At 35.7% G+C, this 17,803-nt stretch overlaps 1 protein-coding gene across 13 annotated transcripts in view; it reads right to left on the bottom strand.

Annotated features, from left to right (window-relative positions):
* Positions 1–17,803, bottom strand: part of Huwe1 (HECT, UBA and WWE domain containing E3 ubiquitin protein ligase 1) — a 142,849-nt gene that overhangs the window by 36,503 nt on the left and 88,543 nt on the right. For 12 of the 13 annotated variants that reach the window (XM_063245925.1, XM_063245922.1, XM_063245923.1 and 9 more), the window contains 17 exons: positions 15,202–15,418; positions 14,690–14,812; positions 14,026–14,263; positions 13,318–13,548; positions 11,266–11,388; positions 10,689–10,784; positions 9,735–10,004; positions 8,566–8,718; positions 7,499–7,626; positions 7,204–7,285; positions 6,450–6,626; positions 5,698–5,857; positions 5,059–5,417; positions 2,775–2,970; positions 1,369–1,536; positions 485–630; positions 78–144 (listed from right to left, as the gene is read on the bottom strand). In XM_063245925.1, the coding sequence (XP_063101995.1) occupies positions 78–144; positions 485–630; positions 1,369–1,536; positions 2,775–2,970; positions 5,059–5,417; positions 5,698–5,857; positions 6,450–6,626; positions 7,204–7,285; positions 7,499–7,626; positions 8,566–8,718; positions 9,735–10,004; positions 10,689–10,784; positions 11,266–11,388; positions 13,318–13,548; positions 14,026–14,263; positions 14,690–14,812; positions 15,202–15,418 (2,934 nt within the window). The remainder of the gene's footprint in view (positions 1–77; positions 145–484; positions 631–1,368; positions 1,537–2,774; positions 2,971–5,058; positions 5,418–5,697; positions 5,858–6,449; positions 6,627–7,203; positions 7,286–7,498; positions 7,627–8,565; positions 8,719–9,734; positions 10,005–10,688; positions 10,785–11,265; positions 11,389–13,317; positions 13,549–14,025; positions 14,264–14,689; positions 14,813–15,201; positions 15,419–17,803) is intronic. The other variant, XM_063245927.1, reaches the window with a different exon arrangement.

Here is a 17,803-nt window from a genome sequence, read left to right on the forward strand (position 1 = left end):
CCCATAGTCTTTTCCCTTATAGGTTTTTCAAGCTATCCTCCCAAGAGTAATAATAGAAGGGATGAGCAAATCATTACCCTCTCCTTGGGAGGTCCCAGATGTGGAAGTCTCACCAGAGGCACCATCTGCAGCAAAGACCTGACTCTGTGGAAGAACAAAGGTCCTGAGCCATTATGAATTTCAAAGACAGCTGTCCCCAAATGGCAGGACTCCTTTCCAGGACACCAGTCGGGGAATGCTACAGATTTTGTTTTTGCTAGTCTTCTAATCAAGTTTTCCCTCTAGAATTGGTGGGAAGCTATCATGAACACATTGCCTAGGGAGAAAGAAAAGTTCTAGGGACAGTCCAAACTTCATTTTTAGGCAATAGATAATTTGTAGATATATCTAAATACTTTTCATGATGCCCTGGCATAATCCTAAATATAGAGAACACATCAGTAATGGAAGTAGAGAAGATAGAAAGTGTTAAGAATTGACTTACATTTAAGGAAAAACTTGACTGTGCATCAAAATCACTGCCATGACGAGTAAGGGATCGGTACTGCTGGTACACATCATCACCCATGTCTTGCAGGAGCTGGCCAACTTCCTGGGTCATGCCCCCAGGTTTAGGATCTGATTTGTCTGCTAAAAAACAAACAAACAACACTCCAGAAATGAACATGAAAAACAAAATAAAATTCACACATTACGTAAGATTATCATGAGTAAAACACAATGACTTGAATGGAAGCTTGAGGTCGAAGAAATTCAATCATGATTTTCAACTTTTAAACAGCCTCTAAAGTAGTAACAATAGGGTTGGAGATTTAGCTCAGTGATATAAGTAAGTGTGAGACCATAAGTTTTGTCCCCGTTACAAAAAAAAAAAAGAAATAGAAAAAGAAAAAAAAGGAGGGGGGTGAAAGAAATATAGAAAACCATGTAATATCCTCTAATATTGCCACTAGCTCTTTGGACAACAATAGCTTGCTTTTGAATATGAAAATATTAGAATTCCTGGCATTTTATTCTCAATCTGTTCACAACATGCTATTATCTTTCAAATGTTTGATCACTCTACTCTGAATGTTAACACATTCTTATACAAAAGAAAACCTGTTATAAGGAACTTTCATACCTGTCCCAACCTTGCTATCTTGTCCCAAGATAGCAGCTGGTTTATTCTAAGATTCACCACTATCCTAGTACCTATTATATTGTATGACTACTAATTTTTTCAGAAACGTGCAGCGTGTCTCATCTTGACCTTCAGAGTATAGTTGTAGTGTGAGTGCTATTAAACCATGAGGTGGTTAAAATGACTTGGGGAAAGTCATATATTTTCTCTAGTGCCCAGTGTTGTGAGGTGGAGTAGCCACATACCTTCCTCTGGGGCATGGTAAGCAGCCAGAGCATTCAGCATATCATAGATCACTTCCTTGATAGTATCAGGAATGACAGGCAGAGATGAAGGCTTCAAAGGAGTTGTTTTCACCAGCTGTACAGCATTAGGGCCTTTAATCCTAAGATTCTCAAATTCATCATCTGAAGCTAAGCCAAAATTAGAGAAAAGACATAGTCAATAGTGAATCAGCACTACCTAAATTTGGATACCAACCAAGAAAAATTTAGAAGAGAGCTTACAAAATACCCAAACTTTAGGAAGGTGACTATTAATCAATGTTCAAGGAGTATGCTTGAAAACTGGTTTTTGCTTTTGCTGAACTCCACAGGACTTAATAAAGGGCTACATTGGTTAAAATCAGAGGAAAAAATTTTTCTGAAATCTAGTTTTGTTACTTCAACAACCATCAGTTTTCCCATTCTTGACATCTGGTTGAGAGTAAATGAAAGTATGCATGTGGAATGGGCATCACAAGGTTAGAATTTCCAAACTTTTTAGTAAAAATACAACTTCTCAAATCTGTGAATAAATTGAAGACAGTGCAATAATAATCCTTAGACTTTTCACCTAGAATCACAATTTGCCTACCACTGAGTAGGTATACAGGTACCTAAGATCAATGATACTTTTCCACATAACTATACTACCACTGTAACATCCATACAATTATATTACCTAACAATACAGAGCATGCAAATCAACCCTCATCTCCCATATCTGACCAGGGACCAACCAAAGTGGTTATGTATTATTTTCTCTCCAGTCTCCTTTAACCTAGAAGATGCTTGCCATTTTATCCTTGTACAACATTAATGCTTTTGAAGAATCAAGGCCAGATGTCTTGTACAACACCCTAAAATTTATCCAATTATTTCCTCATAATGAAATACAGGTTAGAACTTTTTGGCAGAAACTGAGATATACTAAATGTCGCACTGCATCTCCTGAGTCACATATCCAATTTTTAAAATTTTCTACTTATATCCTATTAATTGTATGTCAGCTCTACTGCCCCTTCAAGATGAACTCTTCCAAGGCAAAAATTGGGGCTGGGAATTTAGCTCAGAGGTACAAGCACCTGCCTTGCAAGCAAGTGGTCGTGAGTTTGATCACTGGTACCGATTTAAAAAAAAAAAAAAAAAAAAACCAAACCAACACTAAATGAGTCCTTGGTATCTCTGCCAGGAAGAACACAGCAAAATTCAGAGAAACTACATAAGAAGAGTATCTGGTATCTGAACTGAGTGGCCCAAATGATCTGTCAAAGTCCTTGTATTTGCCTAGAAAAACTCCAAGTTTTAGACTTCCTTGCAGGAAAAGTCTCTGGAGTTCTACCAGCTAAAAACCTCACTGTTTCCAAGGCCAGGAATGAAATTAAACTAACCAGTTCCTGAACCTCGAGGTGCTGGGAGGGCAATGCGGATACAGCAGTTTGCCACTTCTGTGAAGATATCTGGATTACGGCATGCAGCTGGCCCAAGGACTCGAAGGATGTAATTAATCTCTCGAGAGCCTAGGCTGCCAGATACAACACCAGAGGTAGTGCTTCCAGCTCCACTTGTAGCTGCTGAGCGAACAACCTAGTGAAGAGAAACAAAAACATTGGTGATGAAACACCACTTTCTAAAAATATAACTGTACTCAAGGCAGAATTACCAAACATTAAAATACTAACCAAACACTGCTTCAAAATACTAGATGCGAGCTTTGTAGTTTTAGGACAAAGATATACTTGTCCTCAATTCCTATTCCTTTTCAATTCAAAAAGCATGGCTCATAAAAAATTAACAGCATACCTCAAAATTATCAATTCTTAGACAAGACTGCATGTGTTCATAATAGAAACTGGGACATTTCTATGCCAGGTCCTAGTGTCCCCAGATACTGTACTGATTTAAAGCCAGCATGGTTCGAAGTAGGTAACACTGACATCCACTCTGGGTATAAGAACAAAATTAAACCTTTTTTATGCCTCAAATAGAAGTCTGAGACATTAACAGCCACAGGAGATATCAAACTATTAGATTATTTGCTTTGATATCTGGGCTCAGACATTGCTACGCTTTTGCTCTTCTTCCAAAACTGTGTAGCAAAACAGCAAATACAGTAATGTATGAAGAACTTGACTTTAAACTCAATATAGTTAGTACTTGTTAATTTAATGCTTTTATTATCAAGTCAGTAATCTTTTTAGTCTAGCACATTATAGCCCCAATATTTTCCCTATGCAGCTACAATTATAAATTAATTTTTTCTCTTGGTTTTTTGAGGTAGGATCTCACCTTGTAGTCTAATCTGGTCTCAAAGACACTGCAAGCTATCTAATGCAAGGCTCCCGAGTGTTGGGCTTATAAGCAAGCAGCACCATACCCAACAATAATTTTGTTTTTAAACACAAAATGTTGTGAATTATGTAAAGTATTATATAATCCATCTAATTTCGATATTGTTGGACACTGAAATTCTATTTTCTTGATATTATAAAGCAATTCCACAGTGAATGTATGTTGGCATACTTGATGTTTGCCATCAGGTAACATTCTTTGTTACAGAATTTCTAGATGAAAGGACATCTTAAATTAATAATATCAAATTCCACCTGCCGTCCCCCCATGTGGTTGTACCAATTTCTACTCCTATCAAAGTAAAAGTATGCCTGGCTTTCCACATACACTTATTTGAACTTTATTAAAGCTTTCCCCATCGAATGAGGTACCCTATTTAATCACACCATTTTTACATTGCATAAGCTTCCAAAGTCTGTCTGTACACAGTTGTTTATTTACTTCTGAGCTATCTCATGACCTTGGATCACTATGCATGGTGCCTTTAGTAGTTCCTTTGGTTTTGCATCCAAGCCAAAAGCACAAATCTCCCTGCTTTTGTCTTAATGTTAATGTTACATATGTTTTATGCTTTGTAGTTACTAAGTCCTTTCCTGTATTGTATTATAGATTCCTTTATAAGACATATACTGCTATCTGAGCTACACAGTGTGTATTTGTTAAGTGCCTACCTATTGCCTCACAGATCATAAATATTTAAAAGGCTTTGCTTTACTTTTACAATCAGAAACACAAGTTTTTTGAAAATAGGTTCTTAGATGAATGTTTGAGAGGAGTTCCTACAAATGAACGATCTTAAAGGCATAAACTTTGTATCCCAATTTTCTACTAACCATTTTTTGGCTCAGTTAGCGAAACTTAAGATTGTTCAGAGGACTTCCCAGATAAGAAATACTAAAAACAGTAACATGACATTTAAGTGTAGAAATGTATTTTCTAGTGTATTCTTTTTTGGGGGGTGGTATTGGGGATTAAACATAGGATCTTTGTATTGAGTTACATTCCAGCACACTTTTATTTTTAATTTTGAGACAGGGTTTCTTTTACAAATTTGCTCTAATTGGGCTTAATCTGCTGCAGTTTCCCACAGTACAGAGATTACAATACATGTGCCACCATGTTGGCTATTTCTTTTTAAAAAAATGTCACTTACTAGGATAATCTACCATATCCAAGCAAATTTCCAAGCATATGGGTGAGAAGTTTTGCTGGGCAGAGTATGTAGTATATATATCTAAAAAGAACCAGAAATAACTTCTGATACCAAGGAAAACAAAGGCATAATGTGAAGTTATACTATTATGTGAAATAAAAAAGACCCACCTTTTCCATAGTATGACGGAGAGTGCAGGGGTCCTCAATGATGTGTCTTAAGAGAAGAGTGACCAGGGGAGTAAATCCATTGAAACCTGAACTCTGGGTCAAATTCAAGATCATGCGGGTACTCTTCAGCTCTGCAAACATCATGGCATATTTGTGGTCCCGGGTGAGCCTCAAGCAGAGGCGAAGGGTGGCATGCAAAGTATCTGGGTCCACAGGGACTCCCAGCATGCTCACACAGGCCCGGATTAAAACAGTCACCATATCTTCTGTCAGGCCTTGGATCAGCATCTCCCCAATTTTTGTTTCTTCCAGGTTTGCCTCCTTTTCAGTGTTTGTAATCTCCAAGGTCAAAGGGGTATCTAAAATTGAGAATTTACATAATTTAACTTCATATTTCCTTCCAAATCTCTCCCAAGAGACCAGACAGCTTTGGTCTTATTAGAAGAAACACAACAAATATCAACTCTAAGACCATATGAAAAGACACCCATATAAGTGAGTAGACTATATATCTTATATGAATGAGGTAAGTAATCAGAACAAAAGCACTTGCAGTGAAACTGGAAAAATCTTAAGCCATAAAGTTATAGTAGCTTTAGGCAAGACATTACTTAAAAGATTCAAAATGAAAGCCCATACCATTGCCTTTATTTTCTTTACGTTTGATATCCATTTCTTTGCATTCTTCCAGAGTCTTCTCTACTTCCTGGCCATTGCTGTTTTTTGAGTTTTTATTCAGCCGTGGTACCCTGAGGAGAGTCAGCATCACAGGCCGTCTATTCCCTGTTTCCTCATTAACCTAAGAATTCAACGGACAAAAAAAATCTCTACTAAAGTAATTATAAAGGTTGATGGTGGGGGAGAACTTTCTGACAAACTGCTGTGAAAGGAAGAAACCTATCCCATTCCTGTAATTTACAGAGATAACATACAAAAGACTTAGAGGGAAAATGGCAGAAATAACTCCCTATATACTGAATTTCTAAACTTTTCAGCAGATATAATCCCTAACATGTTCCTGACCCTTGAATCAAAATCATATCCAGGATCAAACTGCCACAGACTCATGGTCCAACCAATGAGTTTAAAAAGCCTCAGCTCTTAAAAACTATAAGACAGTATATAAGTAGTTTAGCCAAGTGTAGTGGCATATTGCTGTAATCCCAGCACTCAAGAAGCTGAGGCTGGAGGACAGCTGCAAATTTGAGGCTAGCCTGGGCTATGCTATGTATGAGCAACATGAACTACATAGTGAGACTCTTATCTAAAAAAAAAAACAGTTAGTGGAAATCCTTCTTTTATCTTAGGACTACCAGAAAAAAACAAATTAAAAGGCAAATCCAGTATCCACCTCTTTCCAGTGAAGTCTGTAGCATTAGATGAACTAGTACCTGCACCATTGTAGTGAACTGGACAGTGTATCTTCTTCGGCCCGCAGTAAATCGCACACTTGTCTCTCCAGATTTCCAGGCAGAATCAATAGTGCTGTTGTTGCTTGCACTGTAACTACACCAACGCCCAGAGCGGTCATCAAACCAGCGCCAGTTGTTGCTGTTAGACTGTAGATACTAAATATAAAATTACAAAGTCTTTTGTATTTTTCATTAAAGGTTGATAACAGAGATTATACTAACTTCATTATTTCTTCTAAAACTAAACCAGGAAACAGAATTCAACTGAACATTAATAAAATTTGAAAACAGAGACTTTCACGTACACTTATCCCTCTACCACATAGCATCAATCGTATACAAAAAGCCTCATGTACCACTCTGTCTTGCCACCCTCTCCTTTTGATTGTTTATGGCAAAGGAGAAATGTTCATCTGAAGTTACTATAATAATGTAGTGTTCATCAAAGAGTTGGCTTTGGAGACACTGCAGCATACTCATTCAAAACAAAAAGAGCTTGTTCTTTTAATATTTATTCCTAGTAAGTTCTTAAGACGGTTAGCAAGTAGTGGCATAAATAAAGAATTCTAAACCTACATTTGGACTAGAAAGATAACTATGAAGATCCCTGAAAAGATTTATACTTTGGTCAAAGACTTTTACATTCCTTACTGATCCTTACATTCTTATTTCCTCTATTTTTGCCTAAGCAGCTACACCATCTTGCCAACTACAGACACTATATGTCACGCACCTTAGTCATTTGAGCTCTCCTCTTTGAGGAGATAGCAGTCTTTTCATAGAAATCAATTAGTAGCAACACTGGAGTTATCCACCTAACAAGAGAGAATAATTTATTCTGTGTAAGCTATAAACCTGCATAAATGGGAAAGATACATATTTTCATTTCATTAGGTACTTCACTATTTTTAAACTATAAACTCATTCAATATTTGCCCCAGTAAAGTACTTGATTCAAGCATTAAACCCAAGGCATCAAGCCCTAAGAGAGCAAAAAGTGAAAACAGGCTAAATATAGGGTTACTCACTTGGGAGTTTGAACCTCTTTTTGTTCCTTGGCAGCCTGCAGACAGGGCTGAACCACTTCTAAGAGCTTGATTAGGACATTAAGGATGCCACTTGATTCAACTACCCAAGCACAAGGCAGTTTCAGCTCCTGATTGATAAATCAAAGGAAAAAAAATACAAATGTTTACTTAGTACCAAGAATTAGTGAAGTATAAGGTAACACAGGGTGAAACAATAATAGCAATGGCTGAATTCAAACTCTACCTCTTAATTATTTATCTTCTGTTTAACCTGAGATGAGTTAAATTCTCCAGTCTCTGTGATGATTTAAATGAATATACATAGTGCCTGGCATATTAACATGCACTTAATGTATAAATGCTCATAAATACCATTAGACTGTCACCTAGGATAAGTAGTCTTAACTATCTATATTGAGGCTGTAAAGCTTTTGATTTTACAGAGAAGCCTTATAATATTAAGGAAGATGGAATAATGATGTATAGTAATTTTTACTGAGGCTCCACAGAAGTGGTGATTTTAAAAGGAAATCACTGAAGTGAATGTTCAAAAATAAATTAGCTGATCATTTGTGGGATTTTGTTACTTAGACAGAGTCTCTGTCTGTAGCTTGACTTAGCCTCAAACTTGTGGTCATCTTCCTGGCTCAGCCCAAGAGTTGAAATTACCAGAGCGTGCCACTATAACTGATTTGGTTTTGGTATGTGTGTTTAAGAAATTAATGATTTAAATAAATTATAACACTTCCAAAAATTGAATAATGCATACATAATATAGGAAAACTATGAAAAAAAATAGAGTACCTCAACTGTTTAACATAATCACAAAAGGGCTGTAATCTGTATGTCTCACCATTGTGTGGCTTGAACCACTGGTGGTATACACACAACTATCCCATCCAGTGGCTTTTTATTAAAAGGATGGATAACAGTGATTAGATTGTTTGTACTACTAGAGGTACAAGCTGGTGTGAACTTATTATAATATTTTTATTCAACGCCTCACCATGGTAGGTGTTTGGTAATTCTTTGATGAGTGAAAAGGAGCCCAAAAGATCAAATCATACCTCAAATAGCAGAGTTAAAAGCAAGATTCTAGTAGCCAAATTGGAGGCCTGGGGCAATGTGGCCATTTGACTAATCCACTCTGACACAGTTTTTGTGTCACTTGTTGTCAGAGGAAGAGCAGCTTTGATCAATACATCAGCAGCTTCCCAGACCTAGAAAAGCAACAAAGTGACCAAGTTAAGTAAGGTTATATGAAAACATTTTCAGTCTTTCAATATAAATCCTTCCATCCACAACATATTCACGGAGGAATTATAAACAGTAATATATTTAATATAAGGACTGTCTATCAAAAGATTAATCATCACTAAATGATTTAGTTTCTTTGGATAGGTTACAAAGAGGTTACATTCTAGGTTAAAGAAAAGAATTATTTTAAAAATTCTTGGTACATACAGTGAACCTCAAAAAGTTTCTACAAACTTATACTTGTTATAGAAATCAGAAAGCCAGAAACAGGCTATCTGTAGTTTGGAAATGTTTAATTTCTTATATTGAATTTAGTAACATTTTTTTCTATTCAGGTTTTACTTTTGCATAAAATCATTAACATCATAAAGAAACAAAACTTTTCTGCACAAAAATCTCTACAAATTTTTCCTTTATTTTTATGTTTGCATGCATTAAAAAGTTATGTTTAGGTCGTCTAAAATTTTTTTAAACCCTCCCATTATTTCTAAGCTTAAATTTGATATGAAATAAGCTATTAATGACATAAATACCCAAACAAATAACTACAAAATGTTAACTGCCTATCTCTGGGGGTAGGGATATAAAGTATTTTCTATGATTAGCACACATTAATTTTAACATGAGAAAAAGAGTTGAAAAAAGACATAAGAATGGGTTACAGTTTTCTACCCAGAAGTGGTCACTAAATAGAAAGTAATTTTCAATGTTGATTCATGGGGCTAACACTCAAGAGTAAGATACATTTTAGACAAACTGAAGACAGCTAGGAAAAGAAAGATTTTTTTTCCCTTCAAAGACATTTGGTAACACAGCTAAATTTACCCTTGCAGAAAACATTCAAACAAAAATTAGACTACAATCAAAAGAATCCCGAGGTAAGACAGCCAGCTATATCTGACTGGGCACAAACATATCTTCTTAGACTACAGAAAAACCACTTTAGATAATACTCATACCTGGCTCCTTGAAAGTTTACCTGATTGACTACTTGCTTCAGAATCATGTCACGATAATCTGCTCCATTTCGTTTGATGGCTGTCATGATTAGATCACATACACGGTACACCGTGTCTGGCAATTCATCAAGAAGGTGAAAGCAGCCTGGCAACATGGTATCTGTGAAAGTGTGGAGTTCATCTTGCTCTAATGGGTCAGCATCCTGGAACTTCTCAAGACATTTAGCTTCTTCTTCTTCCTGCTTTTCTCGAGCTTTCCGTTCTTCTTCCTCCTTACGGCAAGCAACTTCCTAGAGGAAGGAAGAAAGTGTGGAATGCACATGGGATAAGTTCATCAAAGATGGATTAGACCCTAGAAATGCATTTGCCTTGGACTATATGAAGTCTTCTTCCTATTCAAGGAGTTGAAATTTTCATCAATGTATATAAATGAGTACAGGGGCATAAGCAATGTAGGTCAAGACAAAACAGAGAAGAATGATTGCAACAACCTAAACTATTACCAATTACCTATAGTACTCTATGGTATCCCACATGAAATCGTTTTTAGACTTTGTCCTATATTTTCTGCCAATGTGCTAAATTGAAGTAACTTACTCCCCAGGAATATATAATCAACCATGGCCCAATGGAATTTCCCAATTATATGCTGCATCACTTATTCGTCAATAAGGACTAATGATATATTTATCTCATCTACTATTTCAGGTCAATTCATGGTAGCACGCCAGGAATAGTGGGGTATGGCCTGTAATCCTAGCACTTGGAAGGTTGAGGTAGGAAGACTGCTGTGAAATATGTAGCATGACCCTGTCTCAAAAAAACCAAAAGAGAATACAACAGCAAGGTTCAGATTGAGTATTGCTATGTTTTTAATAAAGTTTTAATCTTACCAATTATTGTGCAACAGCAGAATATTCACAGATCTACTAAAACTAATGGGCTAAACCCTTTTGTTGTCATTTCCTAGTTACCTCAGGTGACTCTGCCCTTTGATCCATTGGGATATCCTGTCCTAGAGACATGGCAATTGCTCTCATCATTTGGTCCTCTTCAGACATGCTCAGATCCTAGAGTGACAACAGAAAATTCAATAATTGTACACACACAAAAGAAGCCAAAGAACAAAACTAAACTCATAAGCTTGGCACATAAACTCAAAAGGACGGGAAGAGGCTCTGAATAAGGCTCTCTCTAGAAAAAACTAAACTAGACTTACCTGGCACTACAACACTAGTGGAAATTTGCCATGAAAATTAAGTGCAAGAAAGGGTATTCAAGACCTATTGTGCATCTCAGAAAAGTGTGCCTTTTCTACTGTTCTCTTTTGGTTCTTTGATAAAAAGTCCTCAAGTAATTTGCACAGCTAGGGAATATAAAGCGTGCAGTTAATTTATTGAGGCTTTGAGAGATATTATGAAAATAAATACTGATATAAAGATATAAGACATTTTACAAAAATGAAGATAAATGATGAAAAGATGAGGGGGAAAAAGGTACTAGAAGCCAAACTGATATTCCAGAATATTAAGAGTTCCTGTGCCAACTTACCCTAACAACTCCTCCCATGATTGGAGGAGGGTGGGTTAGAAGGTATTCTGTTGCCTGCTCCATGGTGCTGGTGTTCAACAAGGCTTCCATAGCATGTTCTCTTGTAAAACCCATGTCCATGAGCTTCAGAAACAAAACAAAAACACAAAACAGAAATCAAGAGCTCAGTACCACACTAACATGTATTAAAAAATCTTTTTAAGATGAAAACTGAAGCTTTTTGGACTTTAAATGAACAGAGAACATTATAATCTATGATAGTTAAGCAACATAAATGATCCTTTCAGTGTTGCTGCACAATATTAATATTAGACCTACTAATTAAATCTATTAATATTAAACCTACACACTGCAATGGGGAACAGGATCATTACAATTAAAAGACTGAGATTTACACACATTATCATAAGTAGTTTCCAATTTTCTGGTAAACAATCTGGCAACAAACAGTATCTGAAAAACTGACTCAGGAATCCTACTACTGGAACTCTTAGGATTTAATAATAAATAATAAGTTAATAGTAATAATAATTACTAATAAATAATTCAGGAAATGATATACCATGGTGTTACAACATAAAAGTATAAAGAAGCCATGGTTGTACACTTTATAATAATCCCAGTACTTGGGAGGCTGAGGCAAGACAACTGCTGCCAAGTTTGAGACCAGTATGGGCTACATAGTAGCTCAAGGCCATCATGAACACAGTGAGACTATGTCTTAAAAAGAGAGAATTAACAACAATTAAATAGCAGTAAAAAATTTTTTAATGTCAACAATATAATTCTACACATTATTTGATGTTACCTGTGTAAAAATTAGGTATGGAACCAACTGAATGAAAGGATACAATGGTTATCTTACACGGAGAAATTATGAATGTCTTTTAAAAACATTTTGTTTTATTTTTTTAAACTTTAGAAGTACTTATTACTTTATAGGAAAGAAGGGACATGTACATATATGTACGTATATGCAAATATACATACATAAAACTCAGGGAGGAAAAGTCTAAAAATATTTTTCAGACTTAATTGGCAGTAACTTATGTGGCTTTCACTTCTACTTTGTAGTTAACAATGTTTTAAAAAATTAAGTTTATTAGTACAACTTAGATATATTTATATCATGAGTACTTTCATCATAGGGAATTTGTACTTGTACATGATATATCCTAGATCCTCTTTTTTCCCATTATGCTCCCCTCTCCTTCAATCCCTCTTCCCTTCCTCATTTACAAACTTTTGTTTCTACTTTTTAAATCTTTTTCCTCATTCTCATCCACCCCATTCCCTCTGAACAATTACCCATTCTTTCATAATAACTATTCCACATTTTGGTTCTTATTACACTTTCAGTTTCTCACAATGGAGAAGCAATGCGATATTTACATGTGTCCAATTCATTTCACTTAAGGGTATGGTTTCTAGGTCAATCCATTTCGCTATAAATGTTTCATGATTATCTTTTATGGTTAAGTAGTACTCCATTGTAAAAACAAAACAAAACAACAACATAAAAAACTCACCAAAATCTTTTTGATCCATTTGTTGGCTGATGGACATTTGGGTTGTTTCAAGATTTAGTTATTACTAACTGTGCTGCTATATATATGTAAGTGCACATATATTGCTGTGGTGTAGTCATCAATTTTAAAATGTGGCTTATAAATTTAAAAAATGTAAAAAGAAGTTCTGTATATGTGACTAAAATATTATAGACAGCATTTGTTGGAAAATGAATTTGAGTCACAGTATCTTTTTCCCTATAAAGTAACTGAAAATAGTCTGCTTTCAAAAAAACTTGGGAGCAGCAAGCTACTGAGAATATCAAAGTAATACAATTAGGAGGACAAAAATCTATCACTTTTGCAAAACATTGTAACTTCACTCCAGCTTTCCTCAGGAGAAAAAAAACAATCAATGCAAAGAAAAGTGATTTTATTTATTTTTATTCTTTGGTATTGGAGATTGAAAGAAAAGTGATTTTAAACCTATTTCCTAACTTAGGAAGATCACATGCATCATATTTCATGAGGGAGCACACCTCACCTGCTGCAACTGCTGCTGGTTAACTTGAGGTTCCCGGCGAGCACCACCTTCCTCTTGCCCTGCATCCTCTTCACCTCGAGACCCTTCTTTCTCTTTGCTCAGTCTCTCTCGAATCACAGGTTCTCCTCGGAGGATATGGCACAGAATGGCCAACATTGATTCAGCCATTCGACCACCATATACCTTCAAAGGTTTCCGGTTCCATAGGTTCTTGATGCAAGTAAAAGCTGCCTGTAAATCATTTGAAAAAATGTGTGAAGATCTTTTTGTCTAAATTCAAAGCTTTAGGAAGATTAAGTGATAAGATCTCTGGGACAGCCCTTCCACAATCAATGACAAAAACAACATCATTAGTCACCATTCCTGCAGCCCAAATAAGCTCAAAGCAAAGGCATTTAATTAACTCTGAAGTATCAATCTCAAGTTTATTCACATTACAGCATGGAAAAATTCTCCAATGGTTTCCATTACCGTCTGTAAGCAGCCCTGGTGGGATTAGGGATTGTTCAATATTCACATTATTGGGCTGAGGGATGTAAATCAGTGGTAGAACATTTACCTAAGCACAAGTGATGATGTGAGGCTCTGGAATCCATCCCCAGTGGTAGGTCTCAAATAGTTCGACATTATTTGATTAAGGAGGACAAAACAGAATGAGAAGTGTGCAGTTAGCATGAGAAATCACTTGGTTTTTGAATGAATACTTACCTTCTGAGTTACCACAAGGAATCGGAGGGCACTGAATTGTGGAAAGTTCTGGACACCTCCAGGCAATTTGGCAGGCAGAGAATGTGGAGATTCAAGCACGGTGGTAGGATTCACCATCTTTTCCACAAGCATAAGCCAAGCATCTAGGAATTCTCCTGTGCCATCAGGTAAGTCTGAATGTTCTAATCCTTCAGACACAGGAACTTTACCTCCCATGGAAAGAGCCCAGTTGAAGGTTCTAAATTCAGGTAAGATAAAGTATGGGAATAGGATATTAGTATTTTAGGACACTACCTGTACTTTCTTTTAGTTATTCTTCCAAGCTCCCCATTCATTGGCTTAATTTGAAATACCCTGAAACAGGGAAACTTAGCTAGAGAAATAGAAAAAGACAAGCTAGAAGAAAATATGTATAAGTAATTAAGAGGTTAATGGGGGGAAAAAAGCAGAGATCCTTACAAATACACCCAAGACATTCTAAATACCATCTTCCACAAATGTGGAGACACATGGTTCCCAGAACATGAAAGGACCCAACCAATGACAATCTCTCAATATCCCACTGTCACAAGAGAGCTAATTTACAAAGCTGTGGGCTAGTAAAGTACACAGCAAAGAAGACTAAACCTCAAGAAATCCTTCACCATAAATCAATGATCCTTACTCAAAAAGTGCATTGTGGCCTCCAGAGCAGAGAAATTTCTGCAGCATAAGGTGATAGGGATACTTCCTCTCATCAAACAGCATTGGAGATGTGAAACCAACTGAACAGATGAAGAATGTCAGCCTAAAAGGAGAAAAAGGCAAAAAGAAAAAAAGGTAGCCTTTTCTGAGGCAATGAGAAATTCACATAAAGGCCAAGAGGAAAATGTAATACATCCAACTGACAGACTGAAAAGGTGGGTAAATAGACCAGTACTGTGATTAACTTCAAAGGCACAAAAAGTGACATTTCTTATCTATCAAAGAACACAAGATCTGACCACAAATGCTTTCAAAATTTTATGTTATACATCAGGTACAACTAAAACAAATACCTTGCTCTTTCACTAGAACGGACATAGAGTTTAGCAACAAATTTGATTAGGTGGTTCGTTGTCATTTAAGAACACTAGGAACAAGTAATGTTACTTCTATGACAATTTTCTATCTCCTACATCTCAGGAAGAACCTCACCTGAAACGAGGAGTAGGTGTATATGGTGGAGGCTGCCAAGATAAGCCCTTTGTGAGGAGCTTAGTGAGGGCTGAGGCTGTTGAACGAGCAGCAGGTGTTGGTGCTGTAGTGGTGCTGGCAGCATGGTGACTCCTTCTCTGTCGAACAGGAGACCCCACACAAAGTTTAACAAGGAGTCCAAATAGTTCAGCAAGTGCCCGCCCTAACCGGGAAGAAGCTGAAACAAATCAGAAATAAGGAATAAGTCAGAATAAGGTTGATCAGTAGTCTCAAAATTGTTACACTAAAATTTGTCTCCTCAAAGTAATCCAAGGAGATTCACAAAGGAAAAATGCTTTTTTTTATAGAAAAGGGAATTATACTAGTACTCATTATGTAATATATAACATATATACATGTGTATATATACATATATATACACATATATAACAAATGAAAGATAAACATTAAGAGGAAATACAAATTTGAAATTTTCTTTATATAATCAATACAGATACATTATTCCTCATTTAACGCCCTACCTTCTAATGACTGTATGAACTTACAATCTGTCTTTGTAAAGACTGAAAATGGGAGGTAGTGCTTAATTCTGTCTTTTTTGGCTTATAGTTTTCTGTACATCTTATAATTAATTATAGAGCTTCAAAATCCTTTTTGTATAGTATGTCTTGTTCATGCATTCATACTGTGTATTTTACTGATCACACAGTATAATATCATATTCTTCTGTTGTTATGCAGCACAGTACTGCAATGTAAGACTCTTACAAATAAAAGCTAAGTCATCAAGGTGGAGTTTCCTTTGACCATTTCTATATTCTGAATATTGCAATGTACATACTATACAATTCCTCATTTAGCAACTAATTCAATCAACGATCTAGCCACAGTAGTGTGACTTGGTCATTAAACGAGGGATGTCTATATAGCATCTACGGAAAGAGAAAGTAAATCTATTGGATAACTGCAGTCAATTAGAATACCTAACGCGTACTTTTAAAAAGGCAAAAATAATGAACTGTCCAGGACAGAAAGATTACACACAATGTATACTGGTCATACCATGAAACAGTCTTTTAGGAAAATAGACTATAGGAAAAAGCAGGAATATTTCATAAATGGGTTAATAAGGAAATGAGACTATGGGTATTTTACAATTTTCATTTTTATAGGATGTTTTAAATATAGCGTTGAACAAAAAAGAGCAGAATACAAAATATATGTAAAAAGAAAGAAATTAAGACTCAACATTAATACTTTTCTTTAAACATTTTTCTTTTTTATTTCTAAGTGACTATTTTACTCTTAAAATCATGAGTAAAAATGTTGGCGAAGAACTTTGGAAATTGATATTATGTAAACATGAGCTGTATTACGAGTTTGTGTCAACAACAATGCTCAAAACATAGCATAGAGGAACAAAGCATATAAAAAATTGAAAAAGTCCTATCTTTTTCTTATTCCAGAAAAATTACACTTTAATTCTATTTAGGGAACAGGCTGAAGATATATAAACTGCCTAATTAAAGATTGGGAAAAATCATACAATTGTCAGGTTTATACCTTCTCACCTCTTTTTTCAGGTAAACAGACAGCAAAGTAGATCGAAGGTAGTTCAAGGACAAGAGCAAAAATGAGGTCAAAGAAACACATAAACATTGTGAATGATCAATTTTGTTGAAAATGGGAGGTAGTGCTGATATACTCTCAAACAAATGGAGCAGAATTAAATGACAAAAAATATAAAACTCATGGTTAATTGAATTTACCAAATACAAATACCAAAGGTCATTTTGTGTTTACTTTTTTGGGCAGAGATTCAAGTTCCTATGAGATATGCCTTCATTTTCCTTTATAATAAAGTTTACAAAGTGTCAATTATTAAAATACACAAAATGAGGTTACCAAGCAGCGTTATTACATTAAGAGAAAAAAAGTAGATCAGTACACATATTTAAGACAGCTGTGGTATCCTGCCAAAGTACTTTCCATGAGCTATCAAAATGACTTTAGTATTGCCCAGCAGTGCAACAGGTACAAGGTCTTGAGTTTGATTCCTAGTACAAAAACAAAAAAGAAAAAACAACCCCACCAAAAGCCAAAACAATGACAAAAAACCCCTCCAAACTAAAGTGACTTTAGTAAAACACATAGGCTGTGTCACTTTGTGGCTTTCTTTAAAGGACAGAGAAAAGATAAAGTATCTAGACAGACAAACATGAGAGAGAATATAAAAGCAAAGGAAAGTTATTCTTAGGATGTGAGTCAACTATCATCCTCCAGACAAATGAAAAAGGAACTAAAATGTGACAAGGAAGATAAGGGTATCAGAGAAATATTTTGGTGAAATGGTATGGGTCAAAGCCATTTATAATAGCTAAAAAATGAGTAGGAGGGAAGGAATGAAAGGTAAAAATGTAGACATGGCTCTCAGGAAGGTATTATCTCAACTGTAACCCTGGCAGTTAATATAGAGTCAATCAGATAGCAGGGGACTGTCACAGTTTAATATATAAAATGTTTCTTAAAAGATGCATTTACTTGAATCTTTGGATGACAGAAAAAAATAATAGATGCGTTTATAAGGTGATTGGATCACAGGG

Source organism: Cavia porcellus, unplaced genomic scaffold, assembly GCF_034190915.1.
Source record: "Cavia porcellus strain 051 isolate PalLab524CR breed Dunkin Hartley unplaced genomic scaffold, mCavPor4.1 scaffold_3, whole genome shotgun sequence".
Taxonomy (NCBI): Eukaryota; Metazoa; Chordata; class Mammalia; order Rodentia; family Caviidae; genus Cavia; species Cavia porcellus.